The 14,430-nt window shown below is 39.3% G+C and overlaps 2 protein-coding genes across 6 annotated transcripts in view; both read right to left on the reverse strand.

The window, feature by feature from the left end:
* Positions 1-6,526, reverse strand: part of GluClalpha (glycine receptor alpha 1) — a 70,191-nt gene extending 63,665 nt beyond the window's left edge. For all 3 annotated transcript variants that reach the window (XM_020958577.2, XM_086831716.1, XM_086831713.1), the window contains exon 1: positions 6,141-6,526. The gene's annotated coding sequence lies outside the window, so the exon portion shown is untranslated. The remainder of the gene's footprint in view (positions 1-6,140) is intronic.
* A 3,331-nt stretch (positions 6,527-9,857) lies between these two features.
* Positions 9,858-14,430, reverse strand: part of Naam (Nicotinamide amidase) — a 44,482-nt gene continuing 39,909 nt past the window's right edge. For all 3 annotated transcript variants that reach the window (XM_020958014.2, XM_020958013.2, XM_086831720.1), the window contains exons 4-7: positions 12,609-12,713; positions 11,488-11,622; positions 10,987-11,427; positions 9,858-10,553 (exon numbers count right to left, since the gene is read on the reverse strand). In XM_020958014.2, coding sequence (XP_020813673.1) covers positions 10,434-10,553; positions 10,987-11,427; positions 11,488-11,622; positions 12,609-12,713 — 801 coding nt within the window. In that variant the 3' untranslated portion in view covers positions 9,858-10,433. The remainder of the gene's footprint in view (positions 10,554-10,986; positions 11,428-11,487; positions 11,623-12,608; positions 12,714-14,430) is intronic.

Below are 14,430 nucleotides of genomic sequence, written 5' to 3' on the forward strand. Positions count from 1 at the left end.
ACTAGTCCATCAATTGAATCGTTATGCCTGCGATAAGTTTAACATTCCGTCTGGCCAGCATCCTTTTATCCCCCAAACCAGGCAGGATTCAACCCCTCTCTGCCCAAGCGCCTGAAGGCCCTGGGCTAATTTAGCGAGTTTGCTTTACCATTTTCCCCACCAATAACACTCGCAACTCATTTGTCTGGGCCTGGGACTGCTTAGCCCAATCCATTCCCACCGGAGAGGATGGGCACTCCTCGACGAGCAACACTTGGCATTGTCCCACACACACACTGAATACACCACGCTGACAATCCATCCCTTTGCTGCCATTCGCCAGCCTCTAATGAAGCGCAAATGTTGATGTAAAAATTTAATTTAGTTCGTAACCCACACGCATATCCTGGCGACTCACATGGCTGGGGAGAAATAGCTGGGCGAATGGAATGTCCAAATGTTTATGCATCGTGTGGTGGAACGCGTGTTTACCTTCTAATGTGTGCGTGACATGGACCCATGGGTTACACACTCACCCAGCCCAGGCAGCATGCATTGCTTATATTACGTATACGCAGCGTTGTCCTTCGGTGCCACCGATGTGGTAGCACACAAACAAAAATAATAATAAACGATGCCACCACGTACATGTATTAAAAACAAAGCGCAGCACAGAAAACGCTGACAGGCCCTTTGCCTTGGACCGCTCCAGCAATAGCTCCATCTCCCGCTCCATGAGATGCTCCTCCCTGTCCTCGTCCTTTGACGATTCCCATGGAATCCATGGATGCTGGGATGCCGCGAACCGGCAACTGAAACCCCTTCTCTAAAAGCTAACAAACTGGGAACGAAGCAGGATAGAGCCAGCGACCGGAAGGACTAAAGAAAAGTGGAGGGGAACTAGAAAAGGGTTCGAGTGGGGGCCGCTGTCACCCAGACATTCAATGTCCTTCGCTGGCTGCCACCAATGTTTACGAGAACAGTGTGCCCTCAGGATGGCGAGAAATAAACTATTTCTATGCCAGAAAACTAATAACTAGTAGGAAATTCTCACCTAGTAAAAACAAGTTAAATTTAGTGATAATAAAAAGAACAATAATATTATTTAATATGTTCTTAAAGTCTGGAATTGGAATAACTTTTGGTCATACCTACAAACACTGTCCAATCCAGGCAGACAAAACTAACAAACGACAACGGCCGGGTCCTGGCAAAGGACATGGTCCCTGGCACATGGATGGGGTGAAAGTTTAGCACCCGCCTCTTCGCTACCAAAGCACCTGCTCTGAGGTCCTTCTCCCCTGTTTATGGCTTTGTTTGCACTTTTGTTTATGGGTGTACATTTTAAACGGTATGAGCACCTGCTTCGCTCCACCATATGTGTGTCATGGCTGTGGGTGTATGTGTATTTGTGTGTGTGAGTTGTGCGACTTGTGTGACCGTTCCGTGACTTGTGTTTTCCCACACTCCCATGACCAGATTTTCCTTTTGCCCCTGTGGAACAACGGCCACAAAAACGAAGCTCCCCAGCTCCAGTGTCAGCTGACAGATGCAGTGATTTTAAGCGTCCATCAAGAGCTTCTCTTTGACATTTAATTGTTGCACATTGTTGTCGCTGGTGTCTGCCACCGTCGCACACTTTCGCATCAGCGGAGAATCACCGGAGAATCATCGGTGGAGTGCCATGTGGCCATGTGCCTTGGTCATTGTTCCGTGGATTCAAGGTGAGTTTGGGAAGCAAATTTAACACGGCCCGGCCATAAAAGACCAAAGTCATGTGCTTTATTACACATTCAACGGCAATGCGGCAAAGATTATATTTTCGAAATACATCCGCAGAAATTCAGGTGTTTCGGTCATTGTTGTTAGAGGTGGGAATCAGAGCGTGACTCGGTTGGATCCCTGAGTTTGCATTTGAGCAGCTTTAATTTGCTTTCCAGTGGGTTTTTTTTTGTGTGTGTGCACGACACCCAAAGGATGAGCTGGATGAACAAAAAGAAAAATTTGTTCCACTCAAGAGCAGGGAATGATAAATTAAACAACATTTCAGATCTTAAATTCAGATTTAGCTTGAAAGTATAGTTGCAAACTATAGTTACAGAAAAACCTTAAAATCATTAAATAAATGGGGAAATTGTAGGTACATTTTCGAATTAATATAATAACCTAAGAAATTATATAGTTTTAAGTTTCATTTAATAAAATTAGAACTGATTTTAAAGCCTCTACCTTTTATTTATTTAGAAAACATTTAATAAAAATGAGTGGAGTTTAATTTCCTAATGTTACTTTAATTTATTATTATAAAACACTTAAATGCGATATATTTCTTCTAGTGAACCACAAGGTAGTTTATCCACTCAAATGTAAGTGGGATACATTCTCTATTTTTTATATATAAAATATGAAAGTTTTTCTATTAAAGTTTAACAAGTTCAGGTGAGTGGCAGTCCTGTGTCCCTTTTGACAAGTTGTCCATCCTTTTGGCACAGACACATGGCCACTTTAGCCTTGGTGGAAAAACTTGCAGAACTTTACACGTGTTGGCAAACGTTTTGTGGCTTTAGTTTTTTAATTTTTTTTCCCCCTCTTTCCTTTTCGGGTTGGCTTTTGCCTAATTTCCAACTGTCACCCGGAGATGGCTTTTGGCCCCCGGACCCTACACACACACACACTCACACAGCCATAGATGGTCACATGCGGCCATTTTCTAATGGCCTTTTCGTGGTCAAGCATTTAAGCGTTGCGGGCCCGAGCCCCCAAAAACTCGTTTAGCCCTCACCTTTGACTCTGTGTCACTTTGGTTTACTTTTGTGCAACCGCAAAAATCGTTGTTGCTGTAGGAGAATCCACACATACATTTACACCAACCCATACATCCATAGTTATCCCTGCACACAGATACACACCTTTTGCTGACCATTTCGCACACGATGTTGCGGTCGTGTTGACATTTTAAATGCCTTTTCATTTGTCTCCCGCCACAACCCCTCGATGCCAGGCGCTAATTTCAGTTCATTTGCACTTTAAATGCCACAAATGTCGACTTGACTTTGCATTAAATTGAAAACTATGAACAAATCTTGTAGCAATTGGATATAAATAGGATTTTTCTAAGAAAAAGTTGGCTTTAAAGAGCACATAGAAAAGCAAACCCACATTACACATAGAAAATTTAAAATTATACATAATGTAGAAATAAAATAAAACAACTAACTAAGAATTAAGTTGTAAGCCATGTTAAAAGCAATTAAAAAAGGAGATGAAGGTTTAAAATCTTTCTTATATCTCCATAGTACCATTTAAGCTTAAAAGCAATTAAAATTTAACTAACCAAAGAAGATGAATTATTCCAAGTTTTCAGGATTAAAATCTTTCTTATATTTCCATGGTAACATTTCAGTTTTTTATTTTTTAATCTCATATGTGAAGTTAATCCTCCAGACACTAACTTATCCTCTCTTTCTGACTTTCTCGCTATCTCTTTCTACTCCCACTCTCACTGTCTCTGTTTTTCCATCTGCTAAAGCTTGCCGCAGCCGGTAGAAAAGTTTTGCTGCAAATACAAAATATTTTCCATATTAGTTTGGAATTTTCTCCACCATACCCGCCCCCAGCGAGCCCTGGTTTTTCTGGTTTTTAGTGGCGGCATTAATTAAATTTTCATTTTCATTCTCGTTTTCCTTAAGTATATTTCCATCTGTGCCATGGGAGGAAGGCAAGGAGTTTTCCTAGTTTCCACTGGCTTGCGCTTGGGGACACTTTCGAATTGAATTTCCAGCAGAGGCTTTTTGGGAGGGCGGAGGGGCGGACCAGCTTTTGTTGCTGGGGCAATTAAAAGCGAATTTTCCGCACGCAGGACTCACAAAGCGTTTTGAATGTAATTAAAAAATATCACGTATACGACGCATGTGCCCCAAGGGGCCGATTTGCAAGGCCTATTTATGGCCGACCAGCATGGCTATATATTTTTTATCCTCCCCAAGTAAAGGCAAGTGAAATGGCTGATTGCCCAAGAAGCACGCACATTTCCCGGTTATTTAATGGTAACTGCCAGCGGGACTCGGGCTGATAATGCCGAATCAATTTCGAACGATTCATTAGTCTTCTCTCCAAACTTTTCCCCATCACTGCACTCACTTTACTCCATTAGCAGCTGTCAAACAATAAAAGCATTATTCATATTTCATTTAATCGATTTAATGTGAGATCTTCTGAAACATTAGCGAAGCTCTCTGAATAAAAGTGTCGACAAATATTAGCACGCTGTCATGCATGGAAAATGGCAAATAATCAAGTAAACTAACAAGAAAGACAGCAAATAAATAAATAAATAATTAAATAGGCAAGAGATACAGGGGCAAGAGCGAAAGATGAAATGTTCCCAGGCAAATATTTGTGAAATTCTAAACTGTAATCAGGCCAAAGTGATGGCGGCAGCACCAAGTGTGCTTAATGACAAAACTTTGCAAATCAGTAAAGCATTTTATTGCCACACACACACACATACATACTCTTATACCCAAGAATCGTGGGTGACACACACACGTATATATTTCTAATATGGAAAACCTCATAATCACATCCTGCACAAATGCACAAAACTGTGGAGAAGCCCAAAACTTTCTCGCAGCACAGCCTAGCCAGCATGGCAAACTCATTTGACTGCATTAGAATTAACATTTCAGTGCGACAGCAGTCACTTCCTGTCTGCTCCTCATCCTTTTCCTCCTCCTTGGCGACACACACACATAAAAGGAGCAAAAACATTGCGTATACGACCCGTGCAACCAAGCAAAAGTTTTGCGCCCAACGCTCAGCTGCAGTTTCGGAACCATCATCTCAGATACAACTTCTCAGATATCCCAGCTCTAGTTTCCTGCTCCAGCATATTTGTCGCTAAATCAGTTAAGGAAGCCAAAAAAACAAAAAAACAACACAAGGACCCTCTCAAGATTTTATCGCCCACCGTCGCCGCCGCCCTCTCGAAAATCTCTGAAACAAGTTCGTTTACCTGTGCAAAAATTTAATTACAACTCGCTTCGCCAGCCAGGAGTGCACGAAATTTTTCATATTCATAATTAAAACTTTTGGCCATGGCATCCAATCTAATCAGCGACCGAAATTTTCCGCAGCAAATTGGTTTGACATTTTCAGTTTATCCAGCAACTCCCCTCCCCCTCGCTGCCTTCAGTCCTTGGCTGCTACTGCCACTCCCGCTAATAAATAAATTATGATTTCAATAAGGTCTTCGCAGACAGCAGCGAGTGAAAAACTAATTTGCCGGTCCCGCTCTTGTTTCCCCGCCCCGGAAAAACGGTCAACGACCGTCCTGCCATTTAAGCCCGTTTAGTTGTTTTAGGTGCTATTTTCGTATTAGATGTTTTTCCAACCAGTTTTGTTTTTGTTATTAGCTGCTGTCTGGTTGCTGAATTTCCAGGGAGGCAGGCAGACAATACTTTTAAATTTATAATATTTTCATGACACCCTTTGCTTTAGTCCCTGAATTGTCCTAATTATAGAACAATTAGAAAGGCATTTTAAACTTAATTTTTTTCGAATTTGATTTAAAAAAGAAGAAACCAATATTTTTTCTAAAGATTCATAATGGTAGAAGAATAAATCCTAAAGTACAAGGTATACATAATAAAATTCAAACAATAAAGGAGAATATAAAAAATAGAAATACTAACAAAAACATAGGTAATAGGTATTAGAATAGGTAATATAGGTTCAAGCCCATGGGTTCCAATTTATTTAAATGTTAAAATTACAATCACCCGAGAAAAAAAAGTAAAAAGGAAACAAGGAACCCACAAAAAAAAAGGTAAACAAAAGCAGCACAGCTTTGATATAAAACTTGAGTGGATCCACAAGAGTGGATCGCCTTTATTGAGTGGCTTTCTCGCTCTCAGGTTCCACTTTCGGAGCAGATAATTGAGCAAATTTACTAACAACCGTTTCTTAATAAATTACCCGAAAATAATATACAAGAGAGAGTACACTCAAATAAGAAAAAGGAAAAGATGCGTTTCGATAATGCAAAACCAAGGGAAAAGAAAAAGGAGGATAGAGAAAAGAAAGAATGATATCATTTGGTTTTACTCACTCGCTTAAAAATTGTTGTTGCTGCTTCTCTACTCGCGAAAAAAATCACTTACCTTTAGATTTGTTGAGGGTGTTGCCGCTTCTCCTATCCATCATTCCTTCAGATTTCCTCGCTTCTTCTTTTTTTCTTAGTATAACTTTATCCACATACTTTATTTTAATTTTTTATAGTGTACATTTTAACGGATAGCGGAACTGAACGGCGACAAGAGAGGGCGTGGTATTGCGCATTATTTCTGTTTACACTTTTACACACCGAAAAACTAAGAACAAACGAATATTAACTAACAAAACACTAACAGATCTTAACTAGAGACATCGGCACTTCTCACAACTGCGGTTTTCCGACGCACTTTTCTTAGCATTTACACGCGGCCGCGATCCTATACTTAGCGATCAAATTTTTAACTCCGTTTCACTCACCGCCACGTCACTGAATGAATTGATTTTCTTAATTACCTATGGGAGAGGTCGCTTCTAATGAGAGTGCGGAATAATGCAGAGCGTGATAATGGAAGCTTCCGAGCTTAGGCCACCTTGCTTATAATAGCAAGTGAGGCGAGAGAGAGAGAGAGGGGCAGAGGGAATATTGCAATTTAGGCTCTCCTCTCCTGACCTACTTACACCCTGTTTCGGCGTGAACTTAAAGCACGATCGACTTTATACCCTTTTAAATTGCTCAAATCGAAAGAAACTTACTTCTCTATATGATGGGTAGCAACTATTTGATTCTTTTCTTTTTTAGTTTTGGACTTTCGTTTAAGGAAAAATATATAATCCAAGACGTCTTTAAGTAAAATTTAAAGGAACAAAGCTTAGATTATGAAAACATTTAAATAAATCAATGCATAAAATGAGGTATATATACTGTATTGTATAAAATGAATTTTAAAATCTAAAATACAAAATGTAACCCCAAAGTTGAGATACTTTTGATTAAATTATTAAAATTCATTGAAAAAATTATATGGTAGTCTTTATTTTAAATCCTGTATTGGAAAATATTAAAATCACAGTAAGATTTAAAGCAATCTTATAACTTAAAAGTAGTTATATTATTAAATATTATAACACTTGTTATACTTTAAATATTCCAATAAACAATTACAAAGAATTATATTTAGTTTATGATGTATTTCTTGGAAGAAACGCTTTTAAACAAATTTTGCTGACTTAAAAAAAATTTAATGTTCCAAAAAATAATCATATCAAGTTTGGAGAATCTTTAAATGGAGCAATATATAATTCTTGCTTTTAATTTACAAACCAATTTGATAAAATTAAATAAGTATCAGCATTTCCTTAATCTGATATCTGGGGTTTTTATATATAATAGTTAAATTTTGGTTACTTGCTGATAAACCAATCAAAATCTCACCTGATTTCGCGAAACTATTGGCAGCCGGCTTGCTCTGTGACATCATCCGTTTATTTTCCGATTAAGATCCCAGAAGCAACATAATGATTCAGCTGCTACGTGGTACTCGTACTCCCCCTCCAGAAGCCACGAACAACAAGCTTAGCGCCTCCGTACAAGCTACAAGTCAAGCAGTCGCCTGCAGATAGCAGTTGTGAGAATCTCCGGCTTTTCCGGCATCCTGGATTCATCTGCATTCGACGCCCCCAAGCACACACACACACAGAGCCACACACAGGCAGAATTTGCAGTTCCAGGTCATGGACAAAATGGCGACGCCTACGCAGTAGAAGATAGATAGATATATATGGATATGGGAGTGAGAGTGCAAGAAGGAGAAAAAAAACTATATGCGAGAATTTGCTGTTAAGAGCAAAACGCGAACGAAACCCTCATGTCCGTATTCCGTTTCCCATGGAACCCGTAGTCAGTCCTCAGCTCAGTTGTCCATGGTCCGCGGTCCCTGTTCCGTGGTCCTTATTCCATGTCCAAGTCCAGGCCTTTTGGCAAATAGCCAGGCTCACGAATGGATGTGTGTGTGTGTGTGTGTGTGTGCCTGACAATAATCCAAAAGTTTTACAAGCAAAACGAGAGACCATTACATGGCGAAAGGGCTGGGGGCAGAGTCAGAGTCAGAGCCAGGACAGAAACAGAAACCACTTGCAAGCAATTTTCATCAGCGATTCCCTTCTTTCTTTTTTTTTCTCCTCCTCGCACGTGTGCGTATGTGTGTGTGTGTGTGTGTGTATCTATGTGAGTGGAACATTTTCCAGTGCCGCTGACGGCTGGCAGCGTGTGGATTTCAGTGGCATGACCGCAGGAGATGCCGCCGCCGCCGCCACATCGCCAAGGCCCATCGCAGTAGCCAGAAGCAGCAGCAACAACAGGAGCAGCAGCAGCAGCAGCAGCACGGCCGACGCCATGACAACAAAAGTTTGCTGCACTGAGAGAAAAAGTATAGTAATTATAGTAATTTACAATTTAATTCTTAGTTGAAAATAAGAAAATAAGAGAAAGTTATTATCAAAAGTGTATCAATATTTATAGAGTCAGAAGTATCTTCCTAGAAGAGCTACCTGCTTTTACATCATATTCCATTAAAATATTTACTTAACCTATTTTTAAAATATTTGTTATGTATTTTTATGTATTTATTATGCATTTTATGAATTAAAGTATTTTTGATGAATTTTATAAACTTTTAACGTTTTTCTATGCATTTATATATCTTGTTAATGTATTTATTTGTATTTTATATGTATTTCTTATGCAACTTTAATGTATTTTTGAGTACTATTATTTGAAAATTATTATTTTAATATTTTTACTATATTTTTTATATTTTCCTAGTGCACCTCTGAGTCTCTGGGTGTGGAACGACAAACTAGGGCTGGAGCTAAAGTTCATTGTCTATGGCAGACGACGCCACAAAAGGTAAACGATTTGAGGCTCTGTTCCCGATCCGAATAAAAGACCAAAAGCCAGAGTAGTCCTTGGACAGGGGGAAAACCACACCACACCACACCACACACCCTATAAAGTGATAGAAGGGGGATCGGTGGGGGAATTCCAGGACTCTGGCATTCTCTCGTATCCTAGCTAAGGGGGAGTGCTTACCATAAAACTTGGCCAGGACTCTCGGACTCTCTTCCACAGGCTTTTGCCCATTTGGCAAATGGAAAAATATGCTGAAATGTGAAAAAAATAAAATAAAATAAAAAGTTTGCACTTTACACTGTGAACAATGCGGCCACGCCCACTCTGAGCCGCTTGCTTAGTAGCCGGGTGTTAATAAATTTAAAGTTGGTTTTTAGTCGCCGGGCAGGAAAGTAACAGCCGGCAACTTTCTCTTCTTCCCTTTAACAAAAATACCAAAAATTGGTCAAAAACAAAAACCTCTGACAGAGAGGAAAAGCAGAGAAAAAAATGCACACACAGGCAGACACATAAAACAGAAAAGTTTCTTTAAACGCTGCACGGATTGTTATTTCTATTTTCCCCATGCCGCCTCCAGAGCTCCGGAAAACTCGGCAAAACACGTTCAGAAAAGCTGGTTCGGAGAAAGGACAAAAAAAAAAGAGCGCTTAACAGTCTGTGCCACACTTTCGGCCAGGACATTTATAAGGTTTGTTTTCAAGTTTTTGCCTCTCAACTGGCAATTCGCTTAAAAAGAACACTCATATATGTATTCATCCGTCAAAAAGTGCACACAAAGTGGATAAAAGTGATCTGTATGGATGAGGAAAATGGCAATATTGTTCTATATTCTATGATTTTTTATAGGAAAGAATTGCACTCTCTAAAAATATCTCTTAAATATAAATATATCTGGTTTCGTTTAATGAAAAAATACTTTTTTCTTTCACAAATCCATTCGTTTATTTCCATTCGAACGTTGGGTAAGTACATACAATATTTTTTTCACTGAAGCTGTTATTGTTATATTTCAAAATAAATATTGTTCTCTACATTTATATCTTTGTATATATATTTGTTGTTTGTATAATATATAATATCAATTTTAATTAAAACAGGTGCATCGCACAACATTAAGAACTTTTTAGTACTCTTTTGCTCTTGGAATTGCATTTAAGGGTGCTGGTTTTGGGGTATATAGAGAGAGCTTTGTAATACTTAAACGTCATTTGTTTAAACCTATTATATCCGACGGCAAGATGGTTAGTACTGTAATGTCATGTAAAATCCACATGGATAACAGGCTTACAAAAGAGGTTACCAATTCTAGAATGTCTTTAGCAAAAGCTAGCCAACTACCGAGGCACTTCACAGGTGTTCTAAACTAGTCTAATCGAAAACGCTCTAACCGTTAACTACATAAAAGCCTTTTGTCTTTTTCTTTATCTTTTTTGAATCCATGAACAGAGAAGCCTAGCGTGATGTTGGGTTTTCCGTTTTCCATTTTCGAAATTTAGTATGTGGGTCGGAAACCATTGCGTTGCGAAAGAACCGAGTCGGGGCTCTTCAGCTCCATTGCCAGCTTGTAGCCCAGCTCGGGGCGGCGATCTCGACCCTCAGCCATGGCCTTGACCTTAAGAGAGAAAAAGAGTGAATATTTTTAGGTAAAGTAACTAAGAAAGCAGGAACAATTAGTATTAAAATTTCCATAAATCGATACTGTTTATAAATCGATATTTAAACTTTGCAAAATTTGTACCATAAATCGATACTCTGCTTAAATAATGTTGATAGCGAAAAGCTATTAGATAGGACCTATATTTTTAATATTTTGCAGTCTTTTCTTCAGTCTTCAATAACACAGAATTCTAGTGTTTATACACTGCATATAAATCGATATTTTAAATTTGCGATATAAATCGATATTCTGCTGCAACAATTTCGATAGCGATAAGTCTAGGACCTTTCCTTTCGATATTTTTCAACCTTTTCTTCAGTGTTCACAGCACAGAGCTCCACTTTTTACCATTTTTATTTAATTTTTTGGAAGTAATCTCATCGCTTACCTCATTAGTGTGCACGATAACGCCATCGCTGGTGTTCACCTTCTCCTTGGTGTGCTCAATGTCGTGTACATCCGTTCCACGGCAACAGTCGTCGATGAGAATGGTCCTGTATCCGGCGGACAAAGCATCCACAGCCGTGGCACCCACGCACACATCATAGGCCAGTCCGCAAACGTAAATGTCCGTGGCACCCTTCATCTTCAGTTGGGCATTTAGGGTGGTATCCGAGAGTTTCTTGTTGTCCCAGAATACCGAATAGGAGTCCACCTCAGGATTGGTGCCTTTGTAAACCTTGATGCCATGGTCCACCACCTTGAGGTCCTTGTGCAATTCGGCTCCCCAGGAGTCCTGCACACAGTGACGCGGCCACAGGCGCTGCTTCATTGGCGGCGGTCCGGCAAAGATGACCGTGTCAAAGACCTGGGCAGAGTCCGCATCCAACTAGGAGGAAGGGAATACACTTAGTCTGGCACTTCCGTGCAATTACCGTGGCTGTCTTACCGCCGACGACTCGTCCATGGCTCGCATTTTGACATTATCAATAAATGAAACATGATCGCTGGGATGCCAGTCCAGTGAGTAAAAGACGGCATCAAAGTCCACCGTATCCAGCAGCTTGTTGATGGGCTCCAGTATCTGGGGAAACGGAAGAGAGTTGAGAGGGACTGATGGCAAGGTGGCACTTTCCTCACAAACTCAACTCGAGTGCCGTCGAGTCCCCGTAATGCGACGAGACGGAAGTGCGTGTTATTAATTTTGACAAATTTTCATGTACCAGCCACAGACGATGTCAGTTGCCAGATGGAAATGGAAATGCGACAGTGTTGCCGAGCAGAAGGAAGTGCGAGGGAGCGAGAGATCTCGACGACTTCCGGCGTGTGTCGCAGCGCGGATGCGACTTAAGTAAAGCATATCCGCTTCCGCTCCGTGCACTCTCTCACTCGCACTCCTCCAAGCAACTCCTCCGTCTCGTTATCATGCCTGTGCCACCGCAGGATCTGGTATTGAGGTCTGACATCCAGACCATCCCCTCCACTTCTCTCCCTTTGGACCAGCTTATCCTCATCTCATCTGAAGCGGCAATGGCTTTGGCTCTCATCCTGGCGGCAAGCCCGAACCAAGGCCCTTCATTTTCATTTCTTGTAACGTTCTTTTTTTTGTTATTTTTTTATGTCCTTCCGTCGTCGCCGCTTACCGCACCTGTCGGGGCTAAGCTGCTGGCCAGGTTGCTGCCAGAACTTCACTCCAAACAGTGATGGCAAGGTGACTTTACTTTTTTTCGGTTTTAAAATTATATAGTTATACTTTTTAGTGATATTTAAACTTGTATGATTTCTGAATTTTTTTTGACCACCAGATATTTTTTAAATTAAGCTTTCTTCATTTAATTTCCCAATCATTACGACTTTGTGTGCTTGCACAGACATTTCTTTAGGTTTAGCAAAAACTATCTATATTCCTTTAAAAACACTTTCCCCCCTAATTGTAACTTATGCAAATGTTATCTAATTTTTCATATTTTCCCCCCCCCCCTTGTTTAGTTTGCTGACAGCACTGACTGAACCACCCACAAAAACCCATCCCCCATTGGCACCCCTGCCATTTGTGACTCCGGCACTCACCTCGTGTCCTTGCTGCTGTGCACTGCAATTACTTATATCCAAGGAACCACTTATAAAATCATTTTGTACATCAACAATGAGGAACGCGTTCACCGGTCGCACAATCTGCCAGAAAAGAGAGTAAGGGGAGAAGGTTGGAAAATGTTAGAGCTGGGCAACATGAGCAGCCACGAAAAAATAAAAAAAAAACAACGTGAGAAAAGGAAAACAGGAGCAGCGACAACGACACACACACAAAAAAAAAATGAAAGAAAATCGTAAGAAAAATTGTATGGGCCAAAAGTAAGTGAAGCGGCGAGGTGAGGGATTTTTTTTTTTCTTTCTGGGCGGGTCCAAAGTACCCAAAGCACAAACATGAAAAGCTAAAAAGAAAATTTGTATACATATATGGGCTCTGCATTAGCGGTGTATCAGAGAGAGAGTGTGTGTATATCTGTGTGTGTGTGTGCCGACTGATGAGTTTCTTTTTTCGCCGTCCTGCGTTATAAATGCGTTTTAAATGAAGTAAAAGCCAGTCGAAAAAAATGAGCGAATAAGAAAAAATAGAAATCTTAAAGGACCTTTTGGCAAGGTACCAACGAATATGCGATGCTCTGAATAATGTCACTCGGGAAATGTGATAAATGAGTCAGGTTAATGAGACTATTCGGCATTAAATATTGAAATATCATAATATTAATTCTATAAATATTTCAATATTTTCCTATTATTATTATTTAATGACAATTAACATTTTACTTTAGACCAAAGATATATTAAGTAAAGCAACATCATCAGTAACATTCCATAAAAATACGACAATTATAATATTGCAGAAGACGCGGAAGCATTTACTTTAGTTTTTAGAGATTTTAAAGCTATTTTGACAAAAGTATGACATTTGTAATACCTTATATATTCTATAAATGATTGAGCGAAGAAAGAAAATATAAATCTTAAAGGACTTTTTGGCAACGAACATGAGATGCTCTTAATAATGTCATTATTGAAATGTTATAAGTATGTCGGTAGTTATTGGAAATATTTTACATATTATTCTAAAAATGTTTAAATTATTAAGTATATAAATTAGTTATTTAAAATCAATTGCAAAATAAAATTGATCTTTTACACAAAAGGAAAATAAAGAGGGGGAAACATCGGTAGCATTCCATAAAAATACCACAATAAAAATGTTCTAGGTGTTAAGCATGAACTTATTTTTTTGTACAGACTTTAAACAAATTTGACAAAGAAATAGTTATAGATTCCTTTAAAATTGTTAACATTTTCACTTAAAAAATGATTGTGATATATTTTAGACTATTTGTAGTGCATATTCCATCCAAAAATCGTAGTATTAAATTGTATCAATTTTAAACAACTTATTTTTAAAAACCTTTCATATTCCATTTTATGCATACTTAAAAATATTAATTTATATAACTATATTTACTTATTTTTGCTACTAAAATATTTTACATAAAATATCCTTGAAACTTTTTTTCTTCTTTGAATCTATCCCAAATGGTTAATCATTAAGCCCCACTAAGTATTCATATTAATCCTCTGACCAAACTTAAATAGACTTGCATAATATCCTATTTTTAAGAGAATCTAAATTTCTCTCCTACGCACACACACACACCAAACACACACACGTAAGCACAGCACGCGCAGACACAGACATGGAGACAGACACACACACACGAGGCAAAAGGCAGCTCGTTAGGTTGTCATTGCTATCTTGACTGGCAGCCAGGAGCAGGAGCAGGAGCAGGAGCAGCGGCATCATCAACAGTGGCGAAAGCATCATCAACGTTGCTATGCTCCCCGTTCCCTG

Source organism: Drosophila serrata, unplaced genomic scaffold (assembly GCF_035046125.1).
Source record: "Drosophila serrata isolate PLE 108 unplaced genomic scaffold, ASM3504612v1 contig_241, whole genome shotgun sequence".
Taxonomy (NCBI): domain Eukaryota; kingdom Metazoa; phylum Arthropoda; class Insecta; order Diptera; family Drosophilidae; genus Drosophila; species Drosophila serrata.